This window comes from Procambarus clarkii, chromosome 94, assembly GCF_040958095.1.
Source record: "Procambarus clarkii isolate CNS0578487 chromosome 94, FALCON_Pclarkii_2.0, whole genome shotgun sequence".
Classification (NCBI taxonomy): Eukaryota; Metazoa; Arthropoda; class Malacostraca; order Decapoda; family Cambaridae; genus Procambarus; species Procambarus clarkii.
In genome coordinates, this window is record NC_091243.1 from 5,593,225 (window position 1) to 5,606,589 (window position 13,365).

General features: G+C 45.5%; 2 protein-coding genes across 2 annotated transcripts in view; one reads left to right on the top strand and one right to left on the bottom strand.

Moving 5' to 3' along the window:
• Window positions 1-341: 341 nt before the first annotated feature.
• Window positions 342-1,001, bottom strand: LOC138359978 (filaggrin-2-like). The gene has a single exon (XM_069319856.1). The coding sequence runs from the start codon at window positions 999-1,001 to the stop codon at window positions 342-344; it is 660 nt and encodes a 219-aa protein (XP_069175957.1).
• A 10,956-nt stretch (window positions 1,002-11,957) lies between these two features.
• Gmd (GDP-mannose 4,6 dehydratase) overlaps window positions 11,958-13,365 on the top strand; it is a 31,100-nt gene continuing 29,692 nt past the window's right edge. The window contains exon 1 of the mRNA XM_045729376.2: window positions 11,958-12,096. The gene's annotated coding sequence lies outside the window, so the exon portion shown is untranslated. The remainder of the gene's footprint in view (window positions 12,097-13,365) is intronic.

A 13,365-nucleotide genomic window follows, 5' to 3' on the forward strand; every position in this document is an offset into this window, starting at 1 on the left:
TTTAAAGCTGGCAGTGACGACTGAACTTGTATTGTCAAGATTGTAGTGATTTAAAAGTTAATGATCTTTTGCACGAGTTCTGTACACTAGCTTGAAGGATTAGAGTAGAATTACATTTTTACAATTAATTTAAAGTTAATTATGTGATTTTGTGTATAATATGTATAATATATATATATATAATATATATATATAATATAATATAATATAATATATAAATATATATATATATATATATATATATATATATATATATATATATATATATATATATATATATATATATATATATATATATATATATAAATGCATGCATAAAACTAACGATTACACAACACTGATCATAGATATGCGGAAAAACCAAAGTGAAATTGGAAAAGATGTTGAAACGTTTTCAACCAGTCAAGGCGGTCACCAGCAACAGACTGGGTCTGGCGGTCACCAGCAACAGACTGGGTCTGGCGGTCACCAGCAACAGACTGGGTCTGGCGGTCACCAGCAACAGACTGGGTCTGGCGGTCACTAGCAACAGACTGGGTCTGGCGGTCACCAGCAACAGACTGGGTCTGGCGGTCACCAGCAACAGACTGGGTCTGGCGGTCACCAGCAACAGACTGGGTCTGGCGGTCACTAGCAACAGACTGGGTCTGGCGGTCACCAGCAACAGACTGGGTCTGGCGGTCACCAGCAACAGACTGGGTCTGGCGGTCACTAGCAACAGACTGGGTCTGGCGGTCACTAGCAACAGACTGGGTCTGGCGGTCACCAGCAACAGACTGGGTCTGGCGGTCACCAGCAACAGACTGGGTCTGGCGGTCACCAGCAACAGACTGGGTCTGGCGGTCACCAGCAACAGACTGGGTCTGGCGGTCACCAGCAAGAGACTGGGTCTGGTGGTCACCAGCAACAGACTGGGTCTGGCGGTCACCAGCAAGAGACTGGGTCTGGCGGTCACCAGCAACAGACTGGGTCTGGCGGTCACCAGCAACAGACTGGTACATTGCACACATGAATCAATGGGTATGAAAACATAAGGATGGAAGTAACTGCAGAAGGCCTATTGGCCCATATTTTCTCTTGCTGCTTTTATGTTGGTTCGGGGTCTTGCAGTGGGTAGAATATAGTTATGTGTTAATTGGCTGTTGATTGCTGGTGTTGACTTTTTGATGTGTAGTGCCTCGCTGATGTCGAGTCTCCTGCTATCGCTGTATCTATCGATGATTTCTGTGTTGCTTGATAATATTTCTCTGGTGATGGTCTGGTCGTGAGAGGAGATTATATGTTCTTTGATGGAGCCCTGTTGTTTGTGCATTGTTAATCGGCTAGAAAGAGACGTTGTTGTCTTGCCTATATACTGAGATCTTTGGGGCTGACAGTCCCCAAGTGGGCATGTGAAGGCATATACGACGTTGGTTTATTTAAAGGCGTTCTGTTTGGTGTCTGGAGAGTTTTTCATGAGTAGGTTGGCCGTTTTTTTATTTTTTTTTGTAGTGAATTGTCAATTGCATCTTCTGATTTTTGTCTGTAGGGATAACGTTCCTAATAATAATATCTTTCAGGACACTTTCCTCCGTTTTATGAGCCGTCGAAAAGAAGTTCCTATAAAACAGTCTAATAGGGGTTACAAGTGTTGTGTTAGTTGACTCTTCAGAGGTTGCATGATATTTCACTTTTCTTTTTATGACGTCTTCATCATAACCGTTAGAGAAGTCATTGTTGATTAGGACCTGCTTTATCCTACAGAGTCCTTCATCAACTTGCTTCCAACCCGAGCTGTGAGTGAGAGCCCGGTCGACGTAAGTGTTGACAACACTCCTCTTGTACCTGTCTGGGCAGTCACTATTGGCATTAAGGCACATTCCTATGTTTGTTTCCTTAGTGTAGACTGCAGTGTGGAAGCCACCATTCCTTTCCATAACTGTTACATCTAGAAAGGGCAGCTTCCCATCGCTCTCCATCTCGTAAGTGAAACTTAACACCGAATATTGCTCGAATGCCTCCTTCAGCTGCTGCAGACGTCCGACATCAAGTACCTGCATAAAAATGTCAACATACGTGCAGTATATGGCGGGGTTTCAAGCCCATGTCAACTAAGACCCTCTGCTCGATGGTACCCATGTAGAAGTTCGCAAACAGTACACCTAGGGGAGAACCCATGGTGACCCCATCTACTTGCTTATACGTGTGCCCATCTGGACTCGAGAAGGGTGCCTCTTTAGTGCAGGCTTGGAGTAACTTTCTCAGTATGTTCTCTGGTATGTCAAGAGGAGCACAAGCCGGATCACGATACACTGTCCATTATCATCCCGATTATTTCATCCACAGGTTCGTTGGTAAACAGCGACTCCACATCCAAAGACTCTCTTATCCCTGTGGCCCGTGCTCTCCGCAGTAAGTCATTTTTTTTTTTTTGCAGGGATATTCCTGCGCGGGCCCTAAGCCTCTGGCTGGCCCACTAAGTGTTACTTGTTTCTGTTTTACTTGGGCGGAGTATGAGTATTTATGACTTGTATTGTCGCTTTAGTAAGATTTTGCCATATGTGTTTAACAATTTCTTCTGCTCTGTTAAATCTAAGTAAGTCAACGAATTCCTTTGGAGTCTTCGGGTTGAAGGCACAAGGTACATAAGGAGTCAGCAGGCAGTTGAGTCGCTAAGCCAGTCTGTATGTGGGTGTGGGTATCTGGCTGATGATTGGCCGAAGTGGGTTTCCAGGCTTGTGGGTCTTGACATTCCCATACGAATAACCAGATTTGTATTCCCCGGTAACCTTTGGCAGGTGGAGTCCGGATTTCTTGGCGTTCACAGTTTCAATCAACCTGTTTACCTTCGTTTTCAATTCGGCTGTAGTGTCCTTCGTTACCCTTTGGAATTTAGTTTGGTCGGAGAGTCGCTGTTCACCAACGTACCTGTGGATGAAACCATCGGGATGATAATGGTCTGTGAGAGGGTAATGACCTTGAGAGAAGTCAAGCCAGAGCGACAGTCACGGTTCGTGTGATATAATAAACAGCTTCCGCTTGTCCTCCAAGTTGCGCTTGGGAGGATCCTTGAGAAAATTGTCCTTGTACATGCCAGCAGGATCACTGACATCATCCCCTTGGTGGTGAAGGCTTTTGTGGAATGAGAAGTTCAGCTACAACGAGTACCGGTGCCTGCTGAGTCCTCTCACATGGGTCACTATCCTCTCCAGAACGCTCTTTCCCTCACTCTCTCAAATTTACATATATATATATATATATATATATATATATATATATATATATATATATATATATATATATATATATATATATATATATATATATATATATATATATATATATATATATATATATATATATATATATATATATATATATGTCGTACCTAATAGCCAGAACGCACTTCTCAGCCTACTATGCAAGGCCCGATTTGCCTAATAAGCCAAGTTTTCCTGAATTAATATATTTTCTCTAATTTTTTTCTTATGAAATGATAAAGCTACCCATTTCATTATATACGAGATCAATTTTTTTTATTGGAGTTAAAATTAACGTAGATATATGACCAAACCTAACCAACCCTCCCTAACCTAACCTAACCTATCTGTATAGGTTAGGTTCGGTTAGGTAGCAGAAAAAGTTAGGTTAGGTTAGGTTAGGTAGGTTAGGTAGTCGAAAAAAAATTAATTCATGAAAACTTGGCTTATTAGGCAAATCCGGCCATGCATATTAGGCTGAGAAGTGCGTTCTGGCTACTAGGTACGACATATATATATATATATATATATATATATATATATTGCCTTTGGCTACCAGTATAATTTCACGGAGGACACTGTTCTCGTGGCTTGCCTTGCATCGAAGCCCCTCAATGTCGACCCTGTAATGTGAACGCTGTGACATTGAACAAAGGACCTCAGATGTCACTAGAAGGGTGTGTGCTGGTAAGACCATGGCCAAATAAGTCTACCAATCGGACTTTAATAATGTAATGCATAAAGTGAGCATGAGAAGGGAAAGTACAGCGCGTGGAGACACAGCACGACATGAGAGAGAGGAAGTTAACTGTACGACAACATTGGAGGAGGAGGAGGCCAGAGGTTAACAAGATTGTGCTGATATGCAGGAACAAATGCACAAGCAGGCGAAGGATCCAGTTACAGTATGGAAGATGCAGTTGGAATATATGAGGGATGACTGTAAGGAACAAGGAATTATGTGAGAGGAAACTAGCTGAAATTGGAGAACTACAGAAGCTCCGTGTCAGGGAGGGACACTGAGAACAGCGTCAGAGGAGGTCGTCTAAATTAAGGGGAAAACAAAAAATCACACAATTATAGCAAGAATTGCAATGTAGAGGTAAATAATGAGAGATATATAAGCAAAATGTAGCAAGTATGCGAGAAGGGCTAAAGGCAACACGAGGAATGAGGATGTAATTAAGGACTGAAGTTTCTGAAGTCTGTAGACTCAAGTGGACGGGTAGTACCCTAAAGAACTGGAACTCATGGCATCAAGTCGTTTAAAGCAACAAGGTAATAGAACATGTTGGATGAAATATTTAAATCTACAAACGAACAAGAGCAAAATTATGGAAGTTGCTCTGAAAACGGCAAATTCAAAGAGTAAAAAATAATAAAACAAATAATTAATTAGGACACTGAAGCTGATATTAACAAACAAGGAAACACAAAGAATCCTAAGATGAAATAGAGCTCTCAGCGACATAGAAGGCGTTCATAGATTTTCTCTGGAAAAATATATGAATAAGGATGAAATAACTAGGAAAATGGAGCAAGGCAGAGGAAAGAGAGTGCAGAGAGGCGAGGGAGGAATTGTAGGTCGGGAGGGTGAGGGGGGAGAGGAGCAAGGGGGGACTCCACGTCTCTTGACCGCCGTCAAGAGATGGCCACAGAGAAACTACACAGCTGGGGCCAGATTCACGAAGCAGTTACGCAAGTACTTACGAACGTGTACATCTTTCCTCAATATTTGACGGCTTTGGTTACATTTATTAAACAGTTTACAAGCATGAAAAGTTCCCAATCAACTGTTGTTATTGTTATAAACAGCCTCCTGGTGCTTCGGAGCTCATTAACTGTTTAATAATTGTAAACAAAGCCGCCAAAGATTGAGAAAGGGTGTATAGGTTCGTAAGTGCTTGCGTAACTGCTTCGTGAATCTGGCCCCTGGACAAAACACTACCTCCCCACCCCCCCAGGTTACTAGGGTGTGTTGGAGTGTCGGAAAACGAGTAGTTCTACACCAAGAAGAGAAAGGGTATTAGTAAGATTTTTAGTTCAGATATGAATGAAAGGCAAAAATATAAAGTTCTTGTGCTGGAAGCAGATTTAGGAGGAAAGATGTCCCTTTAGTTCAAGAGCAGGTGATGTTGATATAATTTAAGGGATCACCAAAGCAAGAGAATAACCTGTAAAGAAGATAAATTTAGAATCACACACACAGAATCACAGACTTGTCCCGGAACTGAGAGGCATGAGCTACGAGGAAAGGCAGAAGGAGCTGAACCTCACGTCCCTGGAAAACAGAAGAGTAAGGGGAGACATGATAACCACCTACAAAATTCTCAGGGTAATTGACAGGATGAACAAAAACAAACTTCTCAGCACGGGTGGAACACGAACAAGGGGACACAGGTGGAAACTTAGTACCCAAATGAGCCATAGAGACATTAGAAAGATTTTTTTCAGTGTCAGAGTAGTTAGTAAATGGAATGCATTAGGAAGTGATTTGGTGGAAGCTGACTCCATACACAGTTTCTAATGTAGATATGATAGAGCCCAGTAGGCTCAGGAATCTGTACACCTGTTGATTGACGGTTGAGAGGCGGGACCAAAGAGACAAAGCTCAACTCCCGTCAGCACAATTAGGTGAGTACAATTAGGTGAGTACACACATAAAGCCCAGTATATTTCGCAGAGCCCAGTAGGCTCAGGAACCTGTACATCAGTTGATTGACAGTTGAAAGGCGGGACCAAAGAGCCAGAACTCAACCCCCTCAAACACAACTAGGTGAGTGAGCCTGGTGTCTGAGTGGACAGCGCTCGGGATTCGTAGTCCTAGGGTTCGATCCGCAGCGATGGCGGAAACACATGGGCAGAATTTTGTTCACCCTGATGCATCTGTTCACCTAGCAGTAAATAGATGCCTGGGAGCTAGACAGCTGTTACGGGCTGCTTCCTGTGTGTGTGTGTGTGTGTGTGTGTGTGTGTGTGTGTGTGTGTGTGTGTGTGTGTGTGTGTGTGTGTGTGTGTGTGTGTGTGTGTGTGTGTGTGTGTGTGTGTGTAAAAAAGTCGAATGACAGTTGAAAGGCGGGACCAAAGAGCCAGAGTTCAATCCCCGCAGGCACAACTAGGTGAATACACAGCGTAGACGCCGTAGGTACAGAACATAGAACTGTCCCATAACGACTGTCATCACACAACCCAGCTGAACATGGGACAGGTAGACAGGTGACATGAGAGCCGGTGTTGCCAGAGTGACGTGACACCCGCCCCACGGTCACCGCAGCCTCCACACTGCGTGAGGACGTTTCACACTTACTAAACACTTTACAGATAAACAGCTACATCTTTTATACATTTAATTATAAAAATGAGTGTTGTTGCAACGGAAGTGATAGTAGCTATCATGTTGATAGTGCTATCATGTTGATAGCATGATAGGAGCTAACATGCTGATAGTCACCGGTCGTTAGGGGGCGGGGGCTTCCCACCCCCAGCTTGCCTCGTCATCACTGTGACTCACATCTGTATGTCGAGTGTTCTACACGTGTCTTTTACAGCGGTGTGAGTGTATGTGTGTGTATGGTGGACACTTGGTGTGTGTGTGTGTGTGTGTGTGTGTGTGTGTGTGTGTGTGTGTGTGTGTGTGTGTGTGTGTGTGTGTGTGTGTGTGTGTGTGTGTGTGTGTGTGTGTGTTTGTGTGAGGTACACTCGATGAGTGTGTACTCACCTAGTTGTGCTAGCGGGGTTTGAGCTCTGGCTCTTTGGTCCCGCCTCTCAACCGTCAATCAACTGGTGTACACATTCCTGAGCTTATTGGGCTCTATCATATCTACATTTGAAACTGTGTATGGAGTCAGCCTGCACCACATCACAGCCTAATCCATTCCATTTGTTAACTACTCTGACACTGAAGCAATTCTTTCTAATGTCTCTGTGGCTCATTTGGGTATTAAGTTTCCACCTGTGTCTCCTTGTTCGATCGTGCCCACCCGTGCTAAATAGTTTATCTTTGTCCACCCTGTCAATTCCCCTGAAATTTTTGTAGGTGGTTATGTCTCCCGTTACTCTTCTGTCTTCCAGGGACGTGAGGTTTAACTCCTGTAGCCTTTCCTCGTAGCCCAGACCTCTCAGTTTTGGGACTAGCCTGGTGGCATACCTCTGAATCTTCTCTAACTTTGTCTTGAGTAGGGTGACGCGTAGAGTGGGCTGACGCGTAGAGTGGGCTGACGCGTAGAGTGGGCTGACGCGTAGAGTGGGCTGACGCGTAGAGTGGACTGACGCGTAGAGTGGGCTGACGTGTAGAGTGGACTGACGTGTAGAGTGGGCTGGCGTGCTTCTGTGTGGCGTCAAGGCCACGTCTTAGACCTGATTTCCCACGTCATTACACCATCAGCCAATCAGGCTGGGAAACTCTTGTGATCCAGCGGTGCACCTCACTGAGAGCAGGGTGACCAAAGGTGATGTTTGTCTTATCAAGTCTTTCATAAAGTTCTTAATGACGTGACGCTATATTTAATCAAGTCTCTCCTCGAACTAGTGTTTCTCTTCGTAATTATTGTCATTTTTTGTTTTCGTTCTCCATAGAAAATTGTAAAGAAAAATATTATTTTAGAGGGTATACTATGCTAGTTATGTGTACCCTTGTACATTATAGTCGCCCTTATAGACCGACCCTGTTACTATTATTTCCAGTAGTTACACTAGTAGTAGTAGTGGGCAGTAACAACAGTTGTAGTAGGTATTGTAAGAGTTGTAACAGTATCACAACTACTGCTTCTACTACCACAACCATTTCAATCCAATACTTGCCAATGTAAACTAGCATCATCATAGCCAGATATTATGTTGAATATTTAGAACCCTAACTTAACGCCGACTGAATTTTGTTATAGAATGTATACAGAAGTATTTATAGTGACTATACAGAGTGAGACACAACAAGGCAGGCAACAGGTAACTAATCCTGACAGTAACTATGCAGTGTATAAATACCTATAACAAGGTGTACACTTAACGAGACGCACATGTGTAGCACATTATAGGTAACATATCACTCGCATGCCGATGCTTTCAGGGTGGAGCGCCAACTCCTGAGAAGCGATTATTTTTTTAAATGGTTTAGAGTAAAATGGGAGAGTACAGGAAGAATTCTCCTCGGTGTTACATCCATATGTTGGTCAGTTTGGCATGTGCTGACTATGTTGTCTTGTTAATGTGTGCCTCTGGCGCTCTGTATCTTCACTTGTGTTCATCTGCTCATCACTGAACTAGTTATACCGTGTTCACTCGTGCTCATCTGCTCATCACTGAACTAGTTATACCGTGTATACTCGTGTTCACTCGTGCTCATCTGCTCATCACTGAACTAGTTATACCACCTCTGGAGGTTGTCAAGATCATGTTAAAAAGTATCACAGTCTTCTGTTATGATGCTGCTCGCTAATCTATTATTATCAACAAAGATCGATATATGAAGGAGCCTGATTAATCTGTTGGGTCGCGTAGTTATGGGCCCTGGTTTCGACCCTTGCTGTACCTCGATCAATACGAGGGGTCCGCATTGATCTGTATTGATACGAGGTGTTCCCGGTAGTACAGTCGCGTTCCTTCTCGGCGCACCCGGGTTCGAATCCCGGGTGGGACAGAAAATGTTTGGGCACATTTTCTTTCACCTAATACCCCTTGTTGTGGGGGTTGCATCCTGTGCGGGGTCAGAAATTCGGCCTGTGGTCCGGCCATTACTGACCACCTACAGCAAGGAAAATCGAACAATTGCCTAACTCTTGGGGGTACAAGTATCACTACTAGGTGAACAGACACATCAGGTAAAGAAAGAAACGTGCTCAACCGTTTCTATATATTGAATTATATTGCATATTGTTATAGTTTATAGTGATAAGTGGGCAGGACATACTGAAACGTTGTCACTTTTGATTTACTTAACATGATAACCAGGTCTTTCTCGAACTCTTGCCACTTATTGGCAACTCTAACACCGGAAACATCTGATATCTGCGTGACTCCTTCCTGGCTGTCAACAGTGTGTCTTGGTCTGTTCCGTAACGGCTCTGTATACGGCTCTGTATACGGCTGTGTATACGGCTCTGTATACGGCTCTGTATACGGCTGTGTATACGGCTCTGTACACGGCTGTGAATATGACTGTATACGGGCGCATGGTTCCGTCACCCAAGTTCCTCAAGGTTCCACACACTCACTGTGTGGTTGTGCCACAAACACGTCTCCGCTCACGTGTTCCTCTGGTATGAGACTGTACCTGAATTTACCTGAAGGCCATTAACACTCTAGTGGCCTCGACGAGGACAGGAAGCCGTTGGCTTGTCAAAGGTCCCCCACATTTGTCCTGATGATTTCTTCATGCTGGATATTAAAGTTCAGCAGAGTTTTGGCATTGACAGCCTCAGCGGGTAGGCGGTTCCACGGGTTTATAACCCCCGTGGGTGAAAGAGCATCTCCTGTTTTCAGTCCTACACTGTGGCTTGTTGAGCTTCAAACCGTTGCTCCTTGTTTGTGTTGCATCTGACATGTTGAGGTTGTCCAGATCAACATCCTCCAAATTGTTCAGTATGTTGAAGGTTTCGATGAGATCATTCCTGCCATGTCTGGTAGCCCTGTGGCCCTGTGGCCCCTGTGGCCCTGTAGCTATATGGCCCCTGTGGTCCTGTGGCCCTGTGGCCCCTGTGGCCCTGTAGCTATATGGCCCCTGTGGTCCTGTGGCCCCTGTGGCCCTGTGGCCCCTGTGGCCCTGTAGCTATATGGCCCCTGTGGTCCTGTGGCCCCTGTGGCCCTGTGGCCCCTGTGGCCCTGTAGCTATATGGCCCCTGTGGTCCTGTGGCTCTGTGGCCCTGTAGCTATATGGCCCTGTGGCCCCTGTGGTCCTGTGGCCCCTGTGGCCCTGTGGCCCCTGTGGCCCTGTGGCCCTGTGGCCCCTGTGGCCCTGTAGCTATATGGCCCCTGTAGCTATGTGGCCCTGTGGCCCCCTGTGGCCCTGTGGCCCTCAACCTGTCCTGGTAAGAGAGCTGGCTTAGTTGTGGAATTATTATTGTTGTCAGTGTTGAACTTTCTCCTATGAAGCCATGTCCTACTGAAGATGAGATGCAACAATCCAAGTGACTTGTACCAGAGAAAATATACCGTTGAATAACTACCTTCTTTTCCTTAAAGTCAAAGGTACGCTTAATTTTTCCTAGGGGTTTGGTTAGCCTTTTTGTACTGCCTGAAAGTGGCACTTGTGCCACTTTCCATGAATGACGGATTCTGACTCCAAGGTCCTTTTCTTTATCAATATATTGCAAGGTAATGTATTGATTTGGTAGTTGTAATGTAGGTTATGCCCCATATGCAAGGTCTTGCATTTGTCGATATTCAAAAGCATTTGTCAGTCTCGTGACCATTTGTGGAGACCATGTAGATCTCTTTGTAAGGCCTCAATATCATTTTCATTTCCCCCTTTACCACCCAACCACTTGGGCTGGACGGTAGAGCGACGGTCTCGCTTCATGCAGGTCGGCGTTCAATCCCCGACCGTCCAAATGGTTGGGACACCATTCCTTCCCCCCGTCCCATCTCAAATCTCCATCTCCTGACCCCTTCCAAGTGCTATATAGTCGTAATGGCTTGGCACTTCCCCCCCCCCCTGATAATTCCCTTCCCACTTTACCATAAATCTGAGTATTATCTACAAGTTTGTGGTTTGTAATATTCCCATCTATGTCACTGATATATACTTTGGGTTACGTCTATTCCCAGGTAAATAGACGTCAAAGTTATTTGACGTCTATGTAAACGTCAAATATGACGTCTTTAAACTGTTATTTTCCAGGACTCTCTCTCCTACACTGGTGGTGACGTGGTGAGGTGCTCCACACTGGTGGTGACGTGGTGGTGCTCCATACTGGTGGTGACGTGGTGAGGTGCTCCACACACTGGTGGTGACGTGGTGAGGGGCTCCACACTGGTGTGACGTGGTGAGGTGCTCCACACGCTGGTGGTGACGTGGTGAGGGGCTCCACACTGGGGGTGACGTGGTGGTGCTCCACACTGGGGGTGACGTGGTGATGCTCCACACTGGTGGTGACGTGGTGAGGGGCTCCACACTGGGGGTGACGTGGTGGTGCTCCACACTGGGGGTGACGTGGTGATGCTCCACACTGGTGGTGACGTGGTGAGGTGCTCCATACTGGTGGTGACGTGGTGAGGTGCTCCACACTGGTGGTGACGTGGTGAGGAGTTCGACACACTGGTGGTGACGTGGTGAGGAGTTCGACACACTGGTGGTGACGTGGTGAGGGGCTCCACACTGGTGGTGACGTGGTGGTGCTCCACACTTGTGGTGACGTGGTGGTGCTCCACACTGGTGGTGACGTGGTGAGGGGCTCCACACTGGTGGTGACGTGGTGGTGCTCCACACTGGTGGTGACGTGGTGAGGGGCTCCACACTGGTGGTGACGTGGTGGTGCTCCACACTGGTGGTGACGTGGTGGTGCTCCACACTGGTGGTGACGTGGTGAGGGGCTCCACACTGGTGGTGACGTGGTGGGGCTCCACACTGGGGGTGACGTGCTGACGGCCCCACACAACCTACTCAAGAACTAATTTTTTACACAAGATCCTGAATGTCACCAAGATCCAAGATGTCACCACCATATGTGGACGGTGAGTTGATTCTAAAAATACCTGCCACGACACCTGTGTCACAGCACCAACACCTGTGGTGGTGGAGGGGGGAGGGGAGTGTGTAGTGATTGTGTATACACTTGCTGGAGCCGGGTCCCTGTCTGCGTGGCGCTGTGCGTGTGATCAACACCAGTTTCCCGTCCACTCAGACTGTGTAACCATAGTAGAGGTAAGATGTCGATTGATTGATTGATTGATGAAGATTAAGCCACCCAGAAGGTGGCACGGGTATGAATAGCCCGTAAGTGGTGGGCCCTTTTGAGCCATTACCAGTATCAAGAGCTGATAACTGGAAATCTATGGAGGTGCGACTGCACCCTGCGTGACGGGAGATGTCTCTCGTGAAGATGTCGATATATAATATAGTGTTGTGAAGCATTTCGTATTTTTGGTATAGTAATAGGTGTATATGGCAGGAACCGCTGACATTCCAGTTTTTTTTATGCAAGAATCATGCCATGTAATCTTCCCGGCTTGGTGCTTTGTTTTGATAATTACATTCAATTATGCATGAATCGGGGCCATGACAGTTCCTTCCCTCCGGTTGAGTTATAATGGGGGCCTAACGGCTGAGTGGACAGCGCTCGGGGTTCGTAGCCCTGAGAGTCCAGGTTCGTTCCCCGGCGGAAGCGGAAACAAATGGGCAGAGTTTCCTTCACCTTTATGTATCTGTTCACCTAGCAGTAAATAGGTACCTGGGAGTTAGACAGCTGCCACGGGCTGCTTCCTGGGGATGTGTGTGTGTGTGTGTGTGTGTGTGTGTATATATATATATATATATATATATATATATATATATATATATATATATATGCGTTATATATATATATATATATATATATATATATATATATATATATATATATATGCGTTATATATATATATAACGCATATATATATGCGTTAAAATTTATGAAAAAATAAAAATCCACTCACAATATGATTAATGGGTGCACAATAGACTACCACTCACAGGATGAGTATGGGGTGCACAATACACCTCCACTCACAAGATGAGTATGGGGTGCACAATACACTACCACTCACAGGATGAGTATGGGGTGCACAATACACTACAACTCACAGGATGAGTATGGGGTGCACAATACACCTCCACTCACAAGATGAGTATGGGGTGCACAATACACTACCACTCACAGGATGAGTATGGGGTGCACAATACACTACAACTCACAGGATGAGTATGGGGTGCACAATACACCTCCACTCACAAGATGAGTATGGGGTGCACAATACACTACCACTCACAGGATGAGTATGGGGTGCACAATACACTACCACTCACAGGATGAGTATGGGGTGCACAATACACCACCACTCACAGGATGAGTATGGGGTGCACAATACACCACCACTCACAGGATGAGTATGGGGTGCACAATACACTACCACTCACAGGATGAGTATGGGGTGCACA